Here is a 23908-nt window from a genome sequence, read left to right as displayed (position 1 = left end):
AACCTCTGAAAAGTTGCACCACCCAATTCAAAAGAGGCATGAGTCATAAAAGCCCCTGGCCTATTCCCTCCCCGGGACACTGTGTGTTAATTAATTATGGCCTCTGTGAGGAGTTTCTTCCTGAGTGCTCATCCATCAAGACTCAATGTGTGCCTGATATTATCTATCCTCATAACTGCCATTTCTCTCCGGGATGCTGCCAGCGCCAGTGGACATTGTAAATGCCCAGGTAAATGGCTTCAATACCTCCAGTGAGGCTCCTTGAAAGGAGTGCAAAGCACTGGTAGGAACTGGAGGGAGGGAGGGCGTGCAGCATAGATGTGTGGGACAGGTGGCCCTTCAATGCCCCAGCTCAGATGAGAGCAAAGATGCTGAGTCCCATTTGCTGTGTTCATCTATGGTGTTTGCATGGTGCCCTGTGATGGGGATGGCTGATCCTGGCCACAGTGTCCTCTGGCTTCCTCCTCAGTGGCTGCATCTGTGTGAGATACTACCTTCCCATAGTGACAAGCTATGGCAATGTAGCTTGTTGCAACGTTGATGTAGCGTCGGCAGGCACTAGCCATGACACCACCACTACTGCGCAGTACTTGTTGCTACTACATGGTAGGGTCACAAACAACCCATATGCCACTAAGACTGCACAGTACTGGTGGGTACTGAACAGTCACTAGTACCCTAAAGCAAGTACTAAATGACTGTGCAGTACCATCGGCCTTGGTTGGTACTGGACTCAGCAGCACCAGGATGTGTCTGGGGCCCTGCCATCAGACCATTATGCCAAGACAGAAACTCTACAGCTGCCTTTTCTTGTAACTCTGTGAAGAGCACATGAGAAAGACAGCGCTGAGGGTGAGAGGGTGGGACGGCAAAGCAGGCTGATATGAGGGGGCAGTATGGTGTGAGACAGAGGAGGGAATATGGCATGGGCAGCACATGGGTAAGGATTGGAGTTCAGGGTAGTGTGAGGGGGGCAGAGCAGTGCAAGATGGCATCTCAGAGGAGGGAGCACAGCAAAGGCAGACGCATGAAGCGAGTGATGTACCATCAGCTGAAATAGGACAGAGGGGCTGAAAGTAGACATCAGCAGGAAGTGCAGTATATGATAACATGAGAAAGAGGCTAGTGTGTGAGGTGGGGGGAGAGCAGTGGGGGCTGGTGTGTGAGGGGGGGAGAGTGCTGTGTTCAGTGGTGTGGAACAGTGTGTGAGTTGGGGGAACACAGTCTGGGACAGTGTGAGGTTGGGGAGCGCATTGTGGGCTGGTGTGTGAGGTGGGGTGAACACAGTGTGGGACAGCGCATGAGGTGGAGGGAGCTCAGTGTGGGTTGGTGTGTGAGTTGAGGGGAGCATAGTGTGGGTGGTGTGTGAGGGGGCAGTGCACCGTTGCCCGGCATGTAAGGGGAAGGAAATGTATGAGGTGGGGGGAATGCAGTGTGGGACAACACATGAAGTGGGGGGAGCTCATGTGGGCTGGTGTGTGAGATGGGAGGAACATAATGTGGGTTGGTTCATAATGTGTTAGGGACTGCTGTGTGGGCTGGTGTCTGCAGTGGGGGGAACACAGTGCAGGCCAGTGTGTTAGGTGGGGGAAGTGCAGTGTGGGCTGGCATATGAGGTGGAGGAAGTGCCGTGTGGGCCCGTGCTTGAGGTAGAGGACTGCAGTGTGGGCTGGAGTGTGAGGTGGAGAGAGTGTGCAGTGTGGGCTGGTGCATGAGGGGAGCACATGTTATGGGCCATCTCAAAAGAGCATGGCCCAGGTGGTGGCAAAGAGAGTGCATGAGTCACTGAAGTCTGCATCTTCACCCTCAGGAGAAAACTTCTGAGCTGAAAGCCAAGGAGGCCAAGCTGGAGACAGACAAGTGGAAGCTGAAGAAGGTCCTAGAGGCCGCCGAGAACAGGGCCAGCAAACTGGAGCTGAGCCGTCGCGCTGTGGAAGGGGAACTACAGCGTGCCCAGCTCAGCCTGACAGACCGAGATACTGAGATCCAGTCCCTGCAGGAGCAGGTCCAGGTCCTTCGCTGCCAGCTGGGGGACAGTGAGAGCAAAGCAGCCCAGCTACAGCGGGAGCTGGGTCGCCTGGACTTCTCGCGAGTCAGGACAGAGGACATGGAGAGCCACCTCAAGGACAAGGTGCAGAGCCTTTCCCAGGCCCTGACAGATGCCTCTGTGGGATCCTCAGCCCTTCAAGAGAACGTTTCTCAGCTGCAGAAGGCTCTGACAGCAGCAGAGCAGGACCGCCGGGTGCTCCAGGTCAGGGTTCCCACACCACTGCCTAACTAAGAGAGGTTAGGATCGTCAGTGGAGCTTTTTGGCCTGAAAAGCTCCTACTGTGGATTTTGCAACCTGCTGGTGCAGGCAAACAGGGAGAGCCAGCCCTGTTTAGAGTAAGGCCCAAGTTCCTCCATGTCACTGGAAATTTAAAAAAACACAAAGCCTGGCCTTTGGGTCAGTGATACAGCATTAAAAGCAGGCACCACCATGGTGGCCAGGCTGCCTCTCGCAGTTCCTGTCCTGTAGATCAGGAGCAGGCAATTATTTTGGGTGGAGGGCCACTTACTGAGTTTTGGCAAGCCATAGAGGGCCGCATGAAAAGCAGCCAGGGGCAGATAAATATTAATTTTCTAAATTTTTTAGGTTGGATGGAATGGGCCAGATGGAATGGCCTGGCAGGCCACATCTGGCCCACGCATTTTGCCCACCCCTGCTGTAGATTGACAGGTTATTAATGTAGCACGTTCCTCACATGTGCATTCATTTAAAAAAGATGACCAATGGGAGGTGGAGATGAGGCTAGTCTTTGGCAGATGGGAGTGGAAGGAACACTCGCTGGGGAGGTAGGTGCACACTCTACAAGTACTGTATGTGCCCCCCTAACATATTGTCCTGCCCCCACTGACTGAAAGGGAGTGTCCCTGAGTGCCTATGGGAAGGACCAAATCTGATATAAACCGATGGGAGCAACAGACAGGGAGGTGCAGCGTCGTGGTGTCCCTGCAGAAACATCCCTCAACACAGAAATCCATCCCAGTAAGCTGCAAGCAGGAAGAGTCACTCTGACTGTTTGCCAGTCTAAGTGAGCTCTGACCTGGGCCCATTCCATAGCTGGGGAGTGGCTGGCAATATAGCTGCACTGCTGGCTGCCAGGGATATGGAGAACAAACAGGGGTTTGTTTGTAGGGGCCTGAGGTCTCTGATCATTGTTGTGATTGTCATGTAGGGACTAGATAGATCATGTAGGGACTAGTCTCTAAGTTATCATGTAGGGACTGGATCCCTTCACCAGAGATAATGATGATAATAATAATTTTAAAATTACCATTTTGGGGCCCCGTTTTTGTCCAGGCTCTGGGCGGCTGCCCGGTTCAGCCATGCCTGTGTCCAGCCCTGTTCAGAAGCAAAGGTTGGTGGTGACTCACACCTTTGACTAACACTTCTTTGTGCAAGTGAGTGACTGAAGATCACAATCGTCCATGACATAAACCTGAGCAAGGTCCCTACCTGCGTAGGCATGAGCTGTTCGTGGAAGGCTTGTCAGGACTGTCACTGCACTGTTGAAGATGGGAGGTTCTTCTGGAATCTGAGGGCATTTATACACATATCTTTTTGTCCCATACCATTTATACATATACCTTTTCGTCCCGTACCATTTATACACATACCTTTTCGATCTGGCAGGTCAGAGCAGACTCGATTAATCAAGTCTGCTCTGTACATGAGCTGACATGCACTGTGCTGCATCACATACAGCTGTATAGGGCAAAATGCGCATCAACGCACAGAAAATGGTGGCGGTGTGCTTTTGAACTAAAACACCTCTGATGTGTTTTAGTTCAAAAGTGCATCGCTGTCATTTTCTCAGTGCTGATGTGCATTTTGCTGCTTATACAACTGCATGCGCTGTGGCACAAGCATGTGTACAAATGCTCTAGATTCCCAGGTAGTGAAGTCTCCAGATATTTCTGTTGTGTCCACAATGCACCCCTGTTCTAAAGGCCTTTGCAACCTTTTCTGGCTACCTTTTGATATGTCATATACACCCTCTACTGCATTGCAGAGATTAATAACTGACAGCTCTCAGGGCTGTAATGTGCTTCTCTCTGGTTAGAATGGAGTTACACCCTCTATAAGCAGGGGCGTTAGAATCCAGGACATATGCAGTGATGAAGCTTTGTCCTGCTATGTCCAGTGGATAAGACTCACTCACAGGGGGAAGGGTCAGCCAATTACTATAAAGAATTCCATTGGGTTCCCTCTGTGCCATATACACAGAACTTGTAGGATCACCACCAATGACACAGGCTGTGCTTGGATGGCTGTATTCTGACCATATGATTCCCTTCTCAGGAACGCTTGGACTCCATGCGGCAGGCCCTGGCAGACAGCAAAAGACAGAACCACAGCCTGACAGATACTGTACACATGCTGCAGGACCAGCTGGGAGAGCTGGAACTGAGGTGCAGAGAGCTGGATGCCCAGGTTGAGCACCTCCAGGAAGTGAGTTGAGGGAGAGTGGCTTTCTGTTTAAGCTCTGAGTTTGAGTCTGTCGCAGATTCCCTACCAAATCTTGGATGAGCCACATAGTCCCACATCCATGGTAGTATTAAGCTACCTAGCTCCCTATTGAAAAAAGTGAGAATTAGGAGCCAAAATTCCTTTGTGGGTCTTGGCCTCAGTTCCCTTTGTGTAAGATGGAGATAATGAACTATGGTGCCACTGTCTATCTTGACTGTTTATATGTGGGGCATATGTACAGCACCTAACACAAAAGTGAATGATTGAGAAAGGGCTCTCCTATAAAGAACCAGTATGGCTAGGTGCAGGAGAAGGGCAGAGAGAGAAATAGAGGGATAAACTACTGAATAAGCCTCTACAGTTGAAGTCAGGGGTGAGGAAAGGAAATCATGGGGTGGAAGTATGAGAAGCCTCATTACTCATAAACTAAGGAGGGTCAGTGGCTGCAGGGGAGGCTTCCAGAAACCCCAAAGTGCTGTGAGTGACAGTGTTGATGATTCAGTAGTTAATGCGGTCATCTGAGATAGTAAGACAATTATCCCACCATGCTGCTAGGGGGCGCTGTGCTACTAGAGAAACTGTGTTTGATGATGAGACTTGATCCATGTTTACGTTGTTCCTACCTGTGCCCATCAAAGGTCCCATGTGCCCTTTTTACAAGAATAGGAGAGTCATCTTTGGTGTCATGACCAAATTCCTGGTGGGGCATTAGATTTTTGGCTACCTAAATTATCCTCACAGTTCCAACTGCACCCAGTATTTTCCCTTTCCATACAACACTGTTGTGGAATGGATCTGCAGGCTTTTAAATGGTCACTGCATTCCACCCCAGATGTGACTGCAGCTAACAAATGCAGCAATTGACAACTATTTTATACCACTATTTCTAAAGCACGTTGATATCCCTTGAGTTGGAAAGTGCTAGATATCTGTAACATAGTGATTAATCAAGCAATTATTATGACTGATGTATTTATTACGGGAAAGAAGAAACCAAAAAAGGTTATAAAAACATCAAAAGCAGCAAGATGGAGACAACTTAAGGATAATGGGGCAGACTAAACAAAAGTGTGCATCTAAAGTAAGTCTGCTAACTTCTGTAGAGTTAGAGTTGTTCCAGATTTTCTCTGCCAGACTGAGCATGGAATGAGGGCCAAGATGAAAAAGCAGAGGAGAGAACACTGATGGTGCAACAAAGTCATCCCCTAAAAATATGTTGGGACATGTTTTCTGGTGAAGTAAATTGGTATAGTTACATTGAGGTTGCAGCAGTTTACAGCACCGGCAAAGAACCTGGCTCAAGAGATCAATCTCAGTGCACACAGCACCCATCCAAAGCATGTGAGCTTGCTCCACATAGTGGAGAAAGCTGCTCATGGTGCAGTGAGGACCTGGGTTGCATCACTGTACACGGTGCAGTGAGGACCTAGGTTTCTCCCTCTGAAAATTGTGGACAGCAGGTCCTATGGACTTATCATACTGAAGACCACCAATATTTTCCCCTTCTATTCTCTACCTTACTTGGGGCATGGAATGGACAACCAACAATGTTAGCAACTGCTTATGAAAATGGTATGACTACCCATTGTGTCACACCTCTTTCTCTTGTGTCATGAACCACATTCATGGCAAGGTTCTTTGGGTAAATCTGATATCTTTTATTAGATCAACTAAATAGACTAAATAGTCTAATAAAATATGTAGCTGGTTTAAGAAAATATGTCAGATTTACTCAAAGAACCTTGTCTGCCTATGTCCTTAAACCAACATGGCTACAACCTACATCCCTGTAACATCCATGGCAAGACACTCCCTAGTATGCAATGCAGTAGCATAGCAGCATCTCTTTAAGGTGTAATGTGGCAATAGCTCTCCTACTGTGTTATCTGTCGGAATGATGGGTAGTTGATTTTGTGTGATAAGATGAGAGATTGAATGGAATTCAGCATTTCACCTACCATGAATTTGGGCTTGTATCTTTACCCTTCACTGAAATACAGATGACAGCCTAAACCTATAGACACCATGCTAGAGGTGTGATGCATTATATTCTAGAACACAGTCAACTCTGAACACTGTCATAAACAGGAAATTGGCTCAGGTAATGTTGGGTTTCAGTAATGCCATATGCCATGAGCATTTTTATAGATAAAAAAAATGAGGGGTAGGCCAACATTTTCATGTGTAAGCACCTAGATCCATCCTGTGGCACCTAGATCTGATTTCCAGCATAGCTAGTTCCCATGGCAATCCAGCCCTGTATTTAGGTGCGTAAGTATGGATTTTGGTGCCTCATTTTAGGCATCTGCTTTTGGAAATGCTGCTTGTAAATCACAGGACTAACGTCACCATCCATCAAGAAAGGGAAAATGGAGGATTCAGGGAACTACAGACCAGTCAGCCTCACCTCAGTCCTTAGAAAAATCATGGAGCAGATCCTCAAGGAATCCGTTTCTAAGCACTTGAAGGAGAAGAAGGTGATTAGGAACAGTCAGCATGGTCATGCCTGACCAACCTGATTGTCTTCTATGATGAGATGACTGGCTCTGTGAATGCAGGGAGACCAGCGGATGTGGTATGCCATGATTTTAGCAAGGCTTGTGATACAGTCTCCCACATTCTCACAGGCAAGCTAAGGAAGATGGGCTGAATGGACTATAACATAGATAGAAAACTAGCTGGAGTATCAGGGTCAGAGGGTAGTAATCAATGGCTCGATGTCTGGCTGGCAGCTGGTATCAAGTGGAGTGCCCCAGGGGTCGGTCCTGGGGCCAGTTTTCAAGGTCTTAATCAATGATCTGGAAGATGGCATAGAGTCCACCCTCAGCAAGTCTTCAGATGACACCAAGCTGTGAGGAGTAGTACATGCGTTGGAGGGTAGGGCTAGGATTCAGAGTAACCTAGACAAATTGGAGGATTGGGCCAAAACCAATCTCATGAGGTTCAATAAGGACAAGTGCAAAGTCCTGCACTTAAGATGGAAGAGTCTCATGCACTGGTACAGGCTGGGGGCTGATGGGCTTGGCAGCAGCTGTGCAGAAAAGGACTTGGGGGTTACAGTGGACTGTAAGCTTAATATGAGCCAGCAGTATGCCCTTGTTGCCAAGAAGAGTAATGACATACTGAGCTATATTGGTAGGAGTGCTGCCAGTAGGTCTAGGGAAGTGATTATTCCCTTCTATTCAGCACTGGTGAGGCCGTGTTTGGAGTACTGTGTTTAGTTTTGGGCCCCCCACTACAGAAAGGACATGGACAAATTGGGGAGAGTCCAGCGGAGGGCAATAAAAATGGTGAGGGGGCTGGGGGACATGACTTATGAAGACAGGCTGAGGGATACTGTGCTTATTTAGTCCAGAGAAGAGAAGACTAAGAAGGAATTAAATAGCAGCTCTCAAGTACCTGAAGTGGGGTTCAAAAGAGGATGGATCTAGACTGCTCTCAGTAGTGGCAGATGACAGAACAAGGAGCAACTGTCTCAAGTTGCAGCAGGGGAAGTTTAGGTTATATATTAGGAAGAATTTTCTCATTAGGAGGGTAGTAAAACACTGGAACAGGTTACCCAGAGGGGTTCTGGAAGCTCCGTCCTTGGAGGTTAAGACCCAGCAAGACAAAGCTTTGGCTGGGATGATCTAGCTGGGGATATTCCTGCTTTGAGCTGGAAGTTGGACTAGATAACCTCCTGAGGTCCCTTCCAACCCTTATGTTCTATAATTCTAAGACAAGCACATTGACAGGCTTCCTCTGAGAGTGAAACTTAAGGTGTCACAGAAGAGAGAAGATTTAAGGAAACCACTGAAATGCAGCTGTTCTCTTGCTGGTGTCTGGATTTGAAATCTGACAAAACATATCACTTAAAGCATCCCTCTTCAACTGAACAGCCCAGTTGGATCCCCTGCTGGTGTAATCTAGTATGCCAGTGGAGCCTTACTGATTTACATCATTAGGGACCTGGCACCGAGGTGCCCCATTGCTCCAAAAGCTATGCTGTTTGTCCCTTGTGTACACTGCAGATAGTTCATCGCCAGCAGCAGAGTGAACAGGAGGCTGCGGTGTCACTGCAGGACATGCAGGATGAGAATAGTGTTCTCCAGGAGAGGTTGACAATGTTGCAGCGAACCACAGCCCACTTAGAAAAAGAGAACAAGGAGATGGAGCGATCGGCCTTCCAGCTGGAGAAAGATAACTCTGTTCTGAAGAAGACCCTAGACAAGGTACTGTACATGCAATGGACAGAAAATATATCCACACAAAGACACATAGATAAGATAACAGACCCAGAAGTACACATTCATTGTGCAGCCTTACAGGAGAGGAAGCCAGTCTATGGCCTGTGTGACATGAGGGTGAACACACACACATGCAAATGTCATGGATCACATCAGTGTGATCCCTGGAAGCCAGTGGAGCTCTGCCTCCAACTGAGTACTGGCCCATGCAGAGATAGGGGGCCAAAAGCAAGGGGCAAAGAAAAAGAGTCAATGGAGAAATGGGGCACGTTGGCAAAAACTTCTCTCTTCCCCCTCTCACTGTTCTACCCCTCTCTCTCCTCCTGCTCTTTTGAACAGGAGCAGGTTCAGTTCTTCTTTCCTCCTCTCTGTCACCCGCTGCAGTGGTGCCCAGGAGCACTAGCGTAAAATCACCCACTGTCCACTCACTCCTGTCCCATATCTACCAAATGCCAAAAGAAGTCACGTAGCTGCTATTACAGTGGTGCCAGTGAGCACACCCAAACTGAGAGCCTTGGAACAGCACTAGGTGTGCCCTGAACACGCATCACATAGTGGCTACCCCACATGTTTCTGGCATGTGGCTCCCTAGCAGAGTCATGGTCAGTATAGACATGCCTATACCTAACTAGACATGGGAACTTCCACCTCTGATACTGCATATTGGCAGTAACACCCCTGGAGTCAATGGAGCTAAGCTAGCCAGAGAGAGGGGTCTATTCTCACAGTCATATAAAATTGAGAAGACTTTTCCCTACAAACAAAGAGCCTGAGCAGAACTCTGAGAGTGGGAGAGAGATTGCTGTATGTGTGTTACAGTAACCTTTGTTTTTTTGGCCCTTGGCCAGCAACTTCCCACCACACGCATTTATGTACATGATTATTGCTCTCACATTCTTTGAATGCAGTCCAAATAATGAGTTCAAAACTTTTCATTAAAATATAATCTCGCTCCTAAATTCCCCAAAACACACACACGTGCACACTCATGCGTACATGTATACACACTTGCACACATGTCCCAGGGTTGTATGATTTCCTCTCCTACTTACAAAAGAAGCTCCTCTCCTACTTACAATATTCAGCTCCAAGGCACTGATTCGAGCTTGAAGAAATAATTTGTGTCACGCATGTGTTAGGTATCAGCAGGGGCACTTTGGGATTGGCTTAATTAGCTCTAGTGATGGGGGAAGCAAAATCCAAACCATGTGCTAGAGCCGTCTTCTAAATGTAATGCAAGCAGTTTCAGGTTGACCTTTGACCCTCTACCCAAAAAGTTTTGTGCATAAAAGTTTCCGTATCTTTAATCAGCCCCCATTCCGTTCTCCCACTCCCCCAAATGCATGCATGCAGGCATGTTTTTTCGTTCAGAACTCTTTTGATGATTGTATAGTTTGTCTTGCTTCATTTCCAGCCCATGGGATGGTGTTTGAATACACACACCACCATGAACTAGAAGCAGAAGCAATCTTCTGTGAACTAACAGAGTAAGAAGTTTGGGATTAAATATGGATGAAGACCAAACTCCTCCTCATTTGAGAAAATGATAATTGATTTGCCCACACTAGCATAGTCTGTACTGAATCCATCACTGGCAGCCAGGAGCACCTTACTTCTAGTTCCAGCTCTGCTGCTGACTTGCTGTGTGTGGCCTTGAGCAAGTCACATTGGCTCCTTGCATTACTGTCTCCCTGCCTAACAGACAGAGCTAACAGCATCTTTGTTTCTGGAAGGAGCATACAGAACTGGACTAGGACGGGCTGCATTAGACTGGGCGCTCCTACCTCCTTTAGGTTTATCAGATAAAGTAATGCAGACAGGAGCACAACCTCTTGCCACAGCCCTTCCTGGTGTGGCTCTACACAAAACATGCACCCAGCTGTGGCGATGGCAGCATTGCAGTGGTGCCGTACCACAGCACCTTTGGAAGGCTCTTGTGACATCCCATTTAGAACCAGTGCTCTAGAGAAGCAGTCTGATCTGTTCCTCTATCTGGAGCCCTCCTGGAATCCATAGAACTTCTTAAGCATGCAGAGAGCAGATCAGGTTCCTGTACCTTTCTGATCAGTGTAGCCCAGTTTAAGGCCTATGACTCCCTACAAATTCCTCTAGACTGAACCCAAACGTCAAACTGCTTCCCTTGGCAGTGCCGGTTGCCCTGCTCAGGAAGTGAATTCTCCTTTTACACTGCAGCCCTGCCACTGTGGTAATGAAGCAAGACCCAGGTTTGGCAATTCCCTTGTCTGCACAGCTTCAGAAACTGGAGCTTTGCAGATGCAAACAGCTGCCTGGCAGAATGGGTGAGTTTGATCTGCCTTACATGGAGTTGTGACCAGCCTAGCAGAAGCCACAAAAGGCAATGGGAGCTACTGTTTGCTGCCTGGTGTTAGTCAGCCTATCTGTGACTGCTACAAACTCCTCTATCATGTAGCAGGCGCTGACTTCACTGGAGCACCCTTAGGATCAACAAACCGTACCGTCAGTGCTATGACAGGGGATCATGAGAGCCAAGGCATAAATAAGTCGGCCACATAGTTGAAATTGTAAATATTTACCTTCAATGACATGCTGTATTTAGGTACCATGAAGGTATGTCCTTCATACCAGTCCAGATGTGTGGCTGGGAGGAACTCTCAGTGTACAGCATGGAAGACCTTGAACAAGATGAGCAAGTGAAGAAAATACCTCCTGCAGGGTTTTCTTGATAGTCAGTAGCAAGGCACATTCTAACCTTGGACTTGCTGAGACAAGAGTGACTTTTTCTACACTGAGGTTTAGAATTATCTAGTGTACAGAGTTGCAAAGGAGCAAAAGAGACCTGTTAGAAACTACTGCTCAAATCCTATTTAAAAGCTGAGGGCTGCTATACATGTACATGGAGCCTGCTCTGACACTCTGGAAATCCAGTGCATCCAAACAGACTCAATTAATTGAGTCTGCTGGAGTACAGCAGTTGACATGCTCCAGCACCCTTCTGCGACACGTGTATCAGTGTTGCCGTGCATCTCCGCCCTGAAAAAATGGTGGCAGGATGCTTCAAAATAAAACATGTTCTAAGAGTTTTAGTTCAAAGCACCCTGCCGCCATTTTTTCAGCGTGGGGATGCGTGACAAAACTGATACATGTGACATTTGGGTGATTTTAATTAGCGTGGTTGGCTAATTACAGCACCTGGCACCATGTCCCACAGCACATATAAAAATGCTGTGGTGTTTAACGACAGGGGCCTTAGTGAAAAAAAGCAGAATTGTACTCAGCAGGCAAAGTTTATTCCCAGTTTTCACTCATGCCTCCTGTGTCTCTGTGCTGAAGTCAAGGGGGTTACTTCTGGTTGAACCCGCTGTGAATTAGAGCACTTTAGCCCAACACTACAAGGAATATTTTGATGTGGCCTCTTGATGCAGCAATCAGCTATTAAGTCTGTCCCCAGGCACTGTCCCACATGTGCCCATTTAGGGAAGGCAGTTCCACCATTCTAACCTAAAGTCAGGCTGGTGCGGACACAAGCGTGGTAGTCTGGGGTGCATTACCGGTCTCTCTGCTGGTTAGCTAAAGGCATGAACAAGAAAGGGGTTGTGACTCAAATGCATTATGTCTTCCTCCTGAGTCCCTAAGGCAGGCAGCTGGGGACATTCCTTTTGCTACCTTCTCTGTTTATTTGTTGTTCGTTGTCCTGCCCTTTTCCTCTCTTCCAGTTCAGTACAGTTATGAAGGGCCTTAGATTCACTGTGCAGGGTATGCTGGGAGATGGAGAGGCCTAGATGAGAGACCAAGGCCTCCTGAACATGCTTCATGGGAGCTCTTGCTGCAGAGAGCGTCTGGGGGAAGGGTGGGCCAACAACAGGGTAGGAGTCCTTTCAGCTGCACTTTTCAGTCCCACAATCTACCCCCTGAGAAGGGGAGCAGAATGTAGCCGCCACAAATCATCTTCATAGCATGGGGAAGGGTTCCTGTCCCTCCGCCACACACAGTCCAGCTACACAGGCTTTGCACTGGGTCCAGAGTTTGACCCAAAGGAAATAAATTCTAGCTCTATCCAACAGCTGTTTTTCTATGTTACTGCTTTCAATTTAATGTATTGAGTTTAATTTCGGCAACACAGTTTAGACCATGGTTGTGTTTTTCCATATAAGATGCAAGGCACACATATTGGGTTTGTGCAGGCATTTATGATTTTGGAATGCCGCTCTGCAGAGGCTGTTGCAACATTCTTGGTTTCACTTTTGCAAAGTCCTTGATTTGTGGGGTGACAGTGGTGGTGGATCTGCTTAATCTCTGCTTGTAGGTGCTGCATTGCACTCATGCTGCCATTCTGCTCCTGAAGGATAGGATGGAAGTCTGGTGCCAACAGAGCCAATTAAACACTCCCCTCTGAGACAAAAGTCACAAGTCATTTCTCTGCTCCAGGAAATCTGCAATACATTTCTGATGATACAGTCAGAGAAAGACCTGTTTCAAAGATAATAAGTCCTGCATTGGCACTAGAAGAGAGAGGAGGAGAAGAGAAGCACTGAATCTTTACTTTTGGTCTTAATTCCCTTCCAGTGCCCATTATAAGATCTCAGAAATAAAATGCAGGGGAGTCAAGGGGAGTTAGGCACCTACAAATCTTTGTGGATTGTTTGGTCAATCTTGGCATTGCTTTCACAGAGCTTTACATGTCCCTTTCACCTTCTTGCCTATCACTGCTGAGTTGGCAGTAGTCCCTCTTCATCTTGAATGCAATTAGTGTTCCATGAGACCAGTGCTGTACATATTCATTGTACCCTTCATCAAAGAGGTTGCAAACTAAATAGACAAAGGCTTAGAGAAAGGCAACAGCATTATTTTTCAGAATTTTCAAATGAGAATGGAGGCACATTTTGGCTTTGATCTCACACTTGAAGCATGTAGTAAATCTGGGATTTAAACCCAATTTTCCTGAGGCTAAAGCCAGTGCTTTAACTGCAAGGGTGGTCTTCCTCCATAATCTGTACTCCTTTGGAATATAATTTGGGAGTAGAGGAACAAGTACTTATAGTGAAAATCTGCAAATGCTGAAGAGAGTCTTACTGAGGACGCTAAGGAAGAAAATCAAGAAGAGAAGCTGCTTGCATTTTGCCAATACAGTTCAATCCTGGTGACTTAAAGCAGATCACAGCAAGACCCCATTCTACAAAATGCCTGATGCTGTCAGTGGAGGCAAAATCAGGTCATTAGAGCTGCACTCTGTTCCATTATGCACATGTCATAGCATAACTGTTGGGCCTGTCCTTTGTCTGCTGGTTAACTGCACAAAAAAGTTACCAAAAAAAAGGAAATAAGGGGAAAAACATAACACCTTCCTCAAAGATCATTTCAGAGTCCTCATTCCCCAATTTCCAATTAAGATCCATTTGTCACAAATGATCAAATAATGTATTAACATTACTAGAGAAGGGGGAATCATCAGCACATTCTATCCATCTCACAAGAGTATCATAACTCTGTGATCCAGCTACATTCTCCTTTTGAACAGTTGTTACGGTATTCAGTTACGTTATCACTCCTGATTCTCCATGCAGAGGCAGAGCCAAGCAGCATTTGGTTGGTGATAGAAAAAGAAAGGCATGTCCTGAGATTCTAGTGGGCAGAATGTGCAGCTTAACTAAGTCAGCTTCAGAGTCTTTGTTTTCTCCATTTAATGACTGTAGGTGTCCTCACCATATCCTGAATGGGGCAAGTAATTAAGAAGAGGAGATGCAGGGTGGCTTATCTTTGACATCCCAATAAATAGCAGTGAGGAAAGAAGCAGCACTCAAACCAAAGAAAATATTCCTCACTACTGAACACAGTTCAAAAGCTGCCATCTCCTTTGATCTGTTTTGATTGAGGTGTCTTTCTCATTCATGTGGCATTACCCCATTCTGAAGTCTTCATACTATTTTGCCATTTTCACATTCTGAAATGAACATAATGTGGAGAGACTACTCTTATACCTGGACTAGATCCCTAGATGTAGATCCCATCCTGAGATCTCTTCTGACCGAATTCTAACCATAATAATAGAAGCGAAAAACTGTAGAACCTATTATTAATTGCTACAGCAAGCTAGCCCACCCCCTCCCCCATGCAGGGGTTGGTAGGGCTAAGAATAAAGTATTTTGTTCTAAAGTAAGTTGTCTTAGTGTCAGCTTACAGGGAAAGCCTGAACCAGGGTTTTAGTGAAAGAGTCCCTTGCCTCACATGAGATGTTAGCCTGATGCTTCTCTGGAGCTTCTAGAGGGGTAGGAAAGCCAGGTAGATCTTGCTAGCTGGGCCTAGCACTGTATAGCAATTGTCCATTGTGTTGTGATGGATTTTTCTAGCTGCAGAAACCAGGGTGAAGGGAAACGTGATATTTTTCTGTTGTGGAAAAGCAACATTACAGGCTGTTTCTGTGTGTCTCAATAAGCATGAAATAGCTTTGTATATGGTGCCCCTTTATTCCCCCATGCTCAGCTCCTTCCCCTGGGCTGGGGGAAGGGGAGAGAATAGCTAATGAGTTCCAGAAGATCAGCTGTAAATGGCCAGGGAGGGTAATTCATATCAAACTCATAAAACCCTTTATTAGTGTCTCAGGAGGGGAGATCCGGATGTGGCCGTTTATTTATTTTGGATTTTGTTTTTTTCTCTTCTCCTTTTAACATTTTCTTCCAGGAGGCTCGCATTGATTTTTAAAGGGACAGGACTTCCTTTTATTATTTGTAGGCTTTTATCGCTCAGCACAAGGCAGAGACTGGCTGTAACTGAGGTCCCTGTCCAGCCAGTCATCTCTGTGTAGATTATATCACAGACCCATCTGTTCTGGTGCCTTCGTGGGGTTGGAAATTTGGAGGTCTGAGATACTGCCCTTTGTACATTAGCTGTTTCCATGCCACATGTTGCCCAGTTTCAGGGTGGTGTGCTGGAAAACATTGTATCCTTCAACCCCTCCCATAATGCTGTGGGTGCTCCTTTTAGGTCCAGATTGGGCTTCCCATTCTAACCCTTCTCTCCTGACTAGCTTTCCCTCACTCAAAATCAATGCAAGTCTCCTGGAACAGATGTTAAGAGGAACCCTCTTTGCCTCAGCAAATTCCTGGAAAGCCGATTTGCACCCAAAGCTCTAGGTCGCCATGTTGATCCCATCCTGCTTATCATGCCACAGAACAGCCACTTGCTTGGGCTTTGACTTTCCAGTGGCAATTGCCCCCAACAATCTGCCTCTTCCAGCTCCTTCCTTCCCTGCCCCAGCACCCTGAATCATTCTTTCTCCTATGAAATCTCCACTTCTGTTCTCTTTCTTGACCTTACTTGCTGCCCTTTCTATTCTCCCCCTCCATACTGCTCACATCAGTGGTGTGAACTGCCTTCTCTTCTTTGTCCTCCATACCTCCACTCCACACTCTCTCCCCTTCCCAAGGTCACTCCTATTAACTCTCTGGGTGCAGCTCCAGGACTCTTCTCCATCTCTGACCTCCATCCACATGTGGCCTTTGATATGGCTGCTCCTTACCTTCTCCTGAAGCATTGTCCTTCCTTGGTCTTGCCCTGCTGTTTGACTGGTGGCTCTTTCTCCTGTTCTGTTGTGTGCCCCATCAGCTCCATATTGTTGGAGGTGGCCTGCCCCATGCCCCCTTATGCATCCACATAACCATATTGGTGATAAAAGACTATGCTGTCTGCACGCTGCAATGTGCTTCACCTCTTGTGAAGAACACATTATTTGCTTTATCCTGGGTACTGCTGTGAACTGGGGGATGTGGGACTGCTTTAGGAACCTGGGTTCTAGTTCAGATGCAGCTTCCTGAGCTTGGAAAAACTATTACCCACTTTTTCTCTGTGTTGCCTATTTAGCTTGATTGCTCTTTGCAGCAGTGGCTGCACCTTATTTGGTGTTGCACAGCATTCAACACAGTGGGATCCTGAATTTCCTGGCAGTTCTAGACATAGCTGTAATGCAGATGAACTAAGCAAGAGGATGCTCTGCAAAGTGCCCATCCTGGCTGGTGCCCATCCATTTACTTTTGGTAGTACCAGTTTTCTAAAAGCCCTTTTGAAAATGAGCCTCCGACCATGCCTTCACAGACCATGACCACCTCAGCTTTTGATTCCAGTATTACCTACTCAGCAGCATGGCTTATTCAAGGATAAATGTCAGTCCCCCCTGAGTATCTTGTCCTCCATTTAGGCAAAACACAAGAAATTCAAGAGAGAAGATGATGCTGTGTGACTCAGTTCAGAGAAGGGGCAGCTGGACCAATCTCTGAGCAGCCTGCAGCATGAAGTGGAGGACACTCTGAGACAGAACCAGCAGTTGCAGGTCAGCCTGCTGGCTATGCCTGATCTGTCCCTGGAGATGACAGCAGCTTGCCGTGCTTTTTGGCTGGGATGGGGAGGTGCAAAGGGCAGGGGTGGCCATGCAGTGGATTGCACAGCAAGTGTGCTTCATTTCCAAGCACAGAATTGTCAGCACTGCACAGTCACACTACACAATTTGCAAGCTGAAAGTCAAGGGAGCTCCTTCCAGCTCACTCCCCACACCAACCTCCAGGGACTTCTGGATAACTACCCTGCCTAAATAGGACGCTTAATGACACCTGTAGAGCTCCATGGTACAGAGGCTAGAGCTGGCTGCATCTTGGGACAAACAGGTCTGCTGATGATGCACAAGAAAACTAGAACCCTGCCACTTGCCCCTCAGTTGTGCAGGGCCAACTTACTCTCATCATCATTGCTTTTTTGTCACGTAGGCTCTTGAAGGCACGAGTCCTGGTCAGGGCCCCATTAGCATGGGTATTATTAAGTATTATTAAGAGAGTCCTTTCCTCAAAGTGCTGACAAGGCAGGAGAGGGGTGAGCAAAGAGATGCTGCTAGTGAGCAGTAGCAGGTGCAGGCAGTATATTAATCCCATACCAGGTGTTGGCTGAGGGTGGTGAAGTGGATGTGAATGTATTAAAGGTGTGTGGTGAAGGAGGCGAAGGAAGAAGAGTGTGATCAGACTTGGGGAGAGAGGCACAGCAGCATGCAGGACACGCTTGAGTCTGGCAGTGCTGTGGGCATGAGGGCAATGGAGCAAACAAGCTATCAGCAGAATCAAAACAGATGTCCAGAGACCCAGCTGAAGAAAGCAGCATCTTATGGCAGTGTGTGTCCAGGCAACCTCAAAAGGTGCTGACTCGGAAAACTTCTTCCTGTCCCACCTCACCAGGCAAGGAAGGAGGAAGTTTTTTGCCCAAAGCCCGGTGTTTCCAGGTCTGGCGGGAAGAAGTGAACCCAGCCAGGCCTCCTGATACCTGTTGCTGCTACTGTCCCTTGGCTTCTGTTTGGGTAAGGGGCATTTCTGCTCTTGCAAGGGGGATTCTGTTCCAGGAGCTTCTTCCTCATGAAGTACACATGGCTAGGAGATATGCTGACTTGACAGAGATGCCCTGGCAGGGGGAATTGCTGTCCTCATCCACAGCCTGCTGCCCCCAGGGGGTTTACCTAGAGAGCAGCTCTGTTGTGGAACAGTTTGGGAGTACAGTAGGCATGAGGAGAGAGAAGGATGTGCTGTGTTGCTCCACACATGGGCATGAGGGGAGAGAAGGACATGGTGTGTTGCTCCATGTGAGCCAAATGATCAGAGTCCAGGTCCTGGACAGGAGCTATGGAAGCACCTGGAGGGTGAGTCTCACCTTGATAGGCTACTATTGCCATTAGTATCTCCATGAGGGGATGGGACTCATCTGCAGCTATCATGGCAGGGGCTTGCTGGTTGGGAGCTGAAGACAAAGCCATATGCGGATAGTGCAAAGTAATTGAAGTGAGAGCAGGGGAAGGAAAATGGCTTCAGTGTGACTTTCTTGTCAGCCAGACTGACAGGCACCTGGACTCCATGTCTCTGGACAATTGAGATAAAACACCAAAAGCTCTCACTAGAGCACTTGAAACCCTGTCTATGAAGTTAGCACTGCAGAATGGAAATATCCTGAGGCAGACCTAAAGGCAAGATATGCTTGGGTCTTGTCATTGTCCAGCACTGCCCAGTGGACAAGGGCATCTGCTTGGCAGCTGTGAGTCCAGCTGGATTTGGCTGATGTTTTGCCCTCTGTTTCTATGCTAGGCCCAGATCACAGAGCTGGAGCGGGCACATGCCCAGCGCCTGATGGAGCTGACTTCGCGGCATCGGCTGGATTTGAATCTGGAAGCAGAGAGGCTGCGCAGCACTCAGGTGCAGGCTGAACGGACACTGGAATCCCGAGAGAGAGCACACGTGCAGCGAGTCAAGGGCTTAGAGGAGCAGGTAGGAAGCTATAAGCTTAGCTGGGGGTTCTTAAAAAACAGTTGCACGAAAGCTCCCATGCCTTGGGTACAAGGGAGGCACCAGGTTGACAAGAGTTCATTTGCAAGCTTCCTTAGTCTGGGCTAGGAATAACACAGTATGGGGAGGAGTGTTGGGGGAGGTCTGTGGGTAGGCACATCAGTGGGAGCATCTAACACCCATTGTTTAGTCCCAAGATTTTACACCCACTGCACTGCTCTCAAGGGCTGGATGTGGTACAGGGCTAAAGAGAATTGGACTCATGGTGCTTCTCCTTATACAATATTATTGTATGTTACAGTATTTCTCTTGGGGAGATATCCCTGTTCCTTGAGGTGTTTCCCATAAGGCAAAGCTATAACATCTCTGTGTGCTCCCATTGCACATATAGGCACTGTAACGTAGTGGTTAGGGTACTGGGTGGGACTCAAGAGACTTGGTTCCATTGCCAGCTCTGACATTGGTCTGCTAATGACCTTGGTATATCACTTTCCCTTCCCACTTCAGTCTTCCCAGCAGTAAAACAAGAATAAAGATTCTTGAGTGTAAGGCGATTCACTTAGGGACGAATAAGAATCCATGCTATAAGCTTGTGGTTCATCAGTTGGAAATGACTGAGGAGAAAGACCTGGATGTATTAATTGATTTCAGCATAAATATGAGAAACTACTTTGATCTTAAGATGTAATAGACAAGGTATTATCTGTAGAGATGGGCAAGGATTAAATCCATTCTTTGAGGTGCTGGTGAGTTCTCATATGAAATACTGCTTACAGTTATGGCCATCTGTGTTCAAGAAGGAAGAATTCAAATGAGAACTGTTGCAAAGGGCTACTAAGATCAGAAAATGGAGATCCTATGATGTGAGAGGTGACCAAATAAGCTTGGCTTGTTCAGCCTAGCAAGACTGAGAGGAAATACGTTTCCTGTCTGTAAATACATCAGGAGGTAAACACTGGGATGAGAAAAGAGCTATTTTAGCTAAGAGCAATGTTGGCATAAATGGAATAAACTGTCCATGAATAACTGTAAGGTGGAAGCTAGAAGACAGTTTCTGATCAGAGAAATGAGGTCCAGGAACAGTCTTCCAACAGGCAAGCAACATATCTAGTTTTAAGACAGAGCCTGTTAAGTATATGAACAGACCATTTGACATGGCTGCTTGTGTGAGTTGCCCTTCCAATCTCAGGGCTCTCCATAGGGAAATAATACCATTTCATTCAGTAATGTTAAATGGCCCCGTGTTCCCCAGGTGAACTTGTTGAAAGAGCAGCTGGACCAAGAAGTGCAGAAGAGACAATCTTACATCACTCAGGTGCTCCGGACAGGGAAATGATTTCAAAATAACCATTTCGCCCTTGCCCCTACCTTGGTATGACAGCATGGAGAGCCAGCTTTCAACAGCAACGCTGCAGCCTGACAAACTGGACTCATATGCCTCTTCCTTCTCCAGGATACTCAACAGAGCCATAGTCAAAAATGCCATAATCCTGAGACACTGGTGCTGGGAGAATTTTTGAGGGGAACCCACATGGTGCTAGCGGATGGAGTAATCAGGACCATAGGCATCAAAGAGCCAAAAGGAAGCTCTGTGGCAAGGACAGCTGTTCTCTCCGAGATAACTGAATCCCAGGGCACTGATGCAGCTTAACCAATTAATTTAGGCCGTTTGGCAATGAGGGACTGCTTTGTTGTTAGGGTTACCAAGGAGTTTATCATCAAGGTGCTAAGGGATTTCTGTAGATATTTGTCCTAGACATACTAATGGCTGGTTCATGGGTCTCTGTGCCGTCTCACACCTGTTCTTTAAAAGGCTGTGCTTCCCAAACAGACCGGGGGCCCTCTCTCAGGACTGGTTTGGAGTGTTCCTGTTTCGTCCTCAGCCAGTACTCTCTGAGACATTCTCCTTTCTTAATGGTGAAGTATCAACATGTCTTATCTCCAAGGCATCTCTCTTTGTGTCATGCTCCAGATAGATTCATGCATCTCGAGGAACAGGCTCTTCAGTAAACATGGGGGCCGGGACATATTTCCAGTAACATTAATCAAAAGCACACTGTGTGCTGGCACAACATGCAGCCACACCCGGGGATTGGTAGAGCCCTCCATTCCCTTTATGAACCACAAGCCTTTTTCACGGTGGCAGGTGGCTGGGATTAGCTCAAAGCCAAGATGTCTTGTGACTCGCTGGCCCTGAGACGCATGAAAGTGTAAAATCAAGAGTTCCACCCACTTGCACAGCCGGCAGTCTCCAAGAAAATCCCGATAGGAATCAAACTCTGGTTTCCACAATGATAAAGGCAGCCATCTTGGAAATGCTTCAGACTTCACCTGTTAGCATTATTACACATTTTTCCCCATTAATGTTTGTTGGGGAAATAAATAGTTATTTTTCCTGCAACCGCTTGTTTATGTGAACAACCTATTTCAAATGATAAGAAGAGAGGGTGTGTGCGAAAGAAATCTATAATGGCATTTTCAGTTGTTTACATTTACTTTTTTAACCATATTTGATAAGTAAAAATCAGTTTGTTTCTTTTACATGTTACAGGGAAATCTTTGTCCTCCAACCTTCCTCCCCTCAAGGCTGCCTGGGTCCATGCAGCAAGGGCATACAGAGTTTGAATGTATTCTCAAACTGCTGTAGTTCCACTGAAGTTTTATGGCATTTCTTCTGCCTTACACCAGTGCAAATTACAACTGGTTCTAAACAAGACGGAGACTAGCGAGGACTCGATCCTGTCAGATCCTGACCACCTTCCGTTCCTGTAGGAGTCTACAGGAGCTGAGGGTGACTCTGCCTCTGGCAGGAGGTATGTAGATTCTCACACAATTGATCCCTAAGAAAAATGCGGCCAGAACTTCAGCTGGTGCAAATCAACACTGAATCATGCTGAATAAGGATCTAGCCCACTGACTTCACTGGAGCTACCCCGATTAACACCAGCTGGAGATCTTGCCTGCTGGATCTGATTTTCTTTTCGCACTGTTGTTAATCACTCCAGTGAAGCCAATTCTGTGACCTGGCTTAAGTGATACTCCAGCTCTTTTTTTCCATGCCCCATCCAATGTGCTGTTTACTCTTCACTGGCCTAACTCATGGGGCACCAGGAGAGATTGTGAGGCATTAAACACCATATATATTGGGAGGGGGGGAATAACAAAGCTCATATTCCATCACTGGTCCATTTCAGAACTGGACCCTCTGGACTTGGACAACCACATGGGCAAGGCTCTGGGAAGCCCAAAGAATACCCTTGCATTGAGGGCAATGTTGGGTCCCAATATGCTGGTATTCATATAATCCCGTTGCCATAAATCCTAACTGAGTCCTGCTGTTGTTTTCTCCTCAGTTTCAATCCTTACATAATATGTTCCTTGGCCTATTTTCAGTATTAAAAAAGTACCTTGCAATAATTACAGTGGAGAATATTTATGTTGCATTTGTATAGGATAAAATCATAAATTATTTTGAACCACATTCCGGATTTCTATATCTTCAAAATTTTACAAATCACTGGGCTTCTCAGTTTTATTATGAATATTGAATACCTCTTAGCAATGAATGATAGTTATTATTGTTGTTTATTTAAGTGCCACAGTGTGCCCAAGGCTTATTCAAAAAGATCTGAATAAATTTAGGTATTTTCTTAACCACATTCAGAAAGGACTGCATTTCCCACTGTCCCACTCCACCGCATCCTCTGATTGCTAGGGAGAGTTATTTAGTGGAACAGATCTTTGCTGATGTAATTGAAACTGCTGGGGATATGACCTTGTGTGCTTAATGGCAATGGGTAAACAGGAAAGACTGAATCAGCAGAAGAGGGAAAAGTGGCTAGTGCTATTAAAATCCAGTGGAAATACAGGAAGATCAAAGTCCTGGTTTAGTGATGGACTGTGCAAGAGAAGGTGATTAACAGAATAGGGTGAAGGGAAGGCAATCAGTATGTAGAGGCAGTGAGATAAGAACCAGTTAGGTGTGAGCAGGACAGAAGAACTGAGACTGAGACAGGCTTCATTTGCTGTCTTGAGAAGATATCTCACTCTTCACACTCACAACTGAGTCTAAGAAGAGCTTCAGACAACAGCCATTTCTTTATTTTTGTGAATATAGTGTGATTGTACACGAGACACCATTAACATGTACACATGATGAAAATGTCACTTTGTGTGGCATCACAGTGTACACATGCAAGACTTTTGGGGGTTTTAAATGATTTTGCATAATTGCAAAATAAACTACATCTGAATGTAGTTTAGTTTGCAGTGTTGCAGCTGTCAGTTTGCCCCCCAGCCACAGGAGAGGTGGACAGGCTCCACAGAAAAAAAGGATTGGGTCCCTCACCACTTCTACCTTCAGCAGGCACCTGCTGAAGGCAGAAGCAGCAAGGAGCCTAATCCTTTTTTTTTTGGCAGAGCCTGCTTGCCTTTCCCATGGCGGGGGGGGCGAGCTCCTGGTGGCCAAGCAGCCCCCTGAGCTACGGGAGCCCCTGGTGCTTCCCTCTGCAATGGCAGCACCCCCAGGGCTACCAAGGCAGACTGCTGGTAGGCCACGTGCTGCTCCAGCTCAGGGTCAAAGAGTTGGATCAGGCCAGGTGCTTCCTCCAAGCTGGGGCAGCACCTGACCTGCTAGCAGCTTGCCCAGGCAGCCTCAGGGGGTGCTGCTGCTGCAGAGGGAAGGACTGGAGCCCCGCGCAGCTCAGGGGCCGCTCAGCCTGCTGGCAGCTCAACCCCGGACACAAGGAAGGGTGAGGTGGGGAAAGCACCTCAACAGCAAAGATTGGGCCCCTCGCCACTTCTGCTTGAAAGCAGGGTCCTGCGGCTGGCAGGATACCTGGGGCCACCTGGGAACAGGCTAGCTTGCCCCTGGGGCAGCACGGGTA

The 23908-nt window shown here is 47.0% G+C and overlaps 1 protein-coding gene across 1 annotated transcript in view; it reads left to right on the top strand.

Annotated features, from left to right (window-relative positions):
• Positions 1–22444, top strand: part of CROCC2 (ciliary rootlet coiled-coil, rootletin family member 2) — a 78738-nt gene extending 56294 nt beyond the window's left edge. The window contains exons 31-35 of the mRNA XM_019543058.1: positions 1811–2251; positions 4346–4495; positions 8524–8724; positions 18825–19004; positions 20275–22444. Of these exons, the coding sequence (XP_019398603.1) occupies positions 1811–2251; positions 4346–4495; positions 8524–8724; positions 18825–19004; positions 20275–20358 (1056 nt within the window). The 3' untranslated portion in view covers positions 20359–22444. The remainder of the gene's footprint in view (positions 1–1810; positions 2252–4345; positions 4496–8523; positions 8725–18824; positions 19005–20274) is intronic.
• Positions 22445–23908: the final 1464 nt, after the last annotated feature.

The sequence above is a fragment of the Crocodylus porosus genome, unplaced genomic scaffold, assembly GCF_001723895.1.
Source record: "Crocodylus porosus isolate Cpor-Errol unplaced genomic scaffold, CroPor_comp1, whole genome shotgun sequence".
Taxonomy (NCBI): domain Eukaryota; kingdom Metazoa; phylum Chordata; order Crocodylia; family Crocodylidae; genus Crocodylus; species Crocodylus porosus.
Note: the sequence above shows the minus strand (reverse complement) of the source record. Positions and strands in the feature narration are given on the sequence as shown.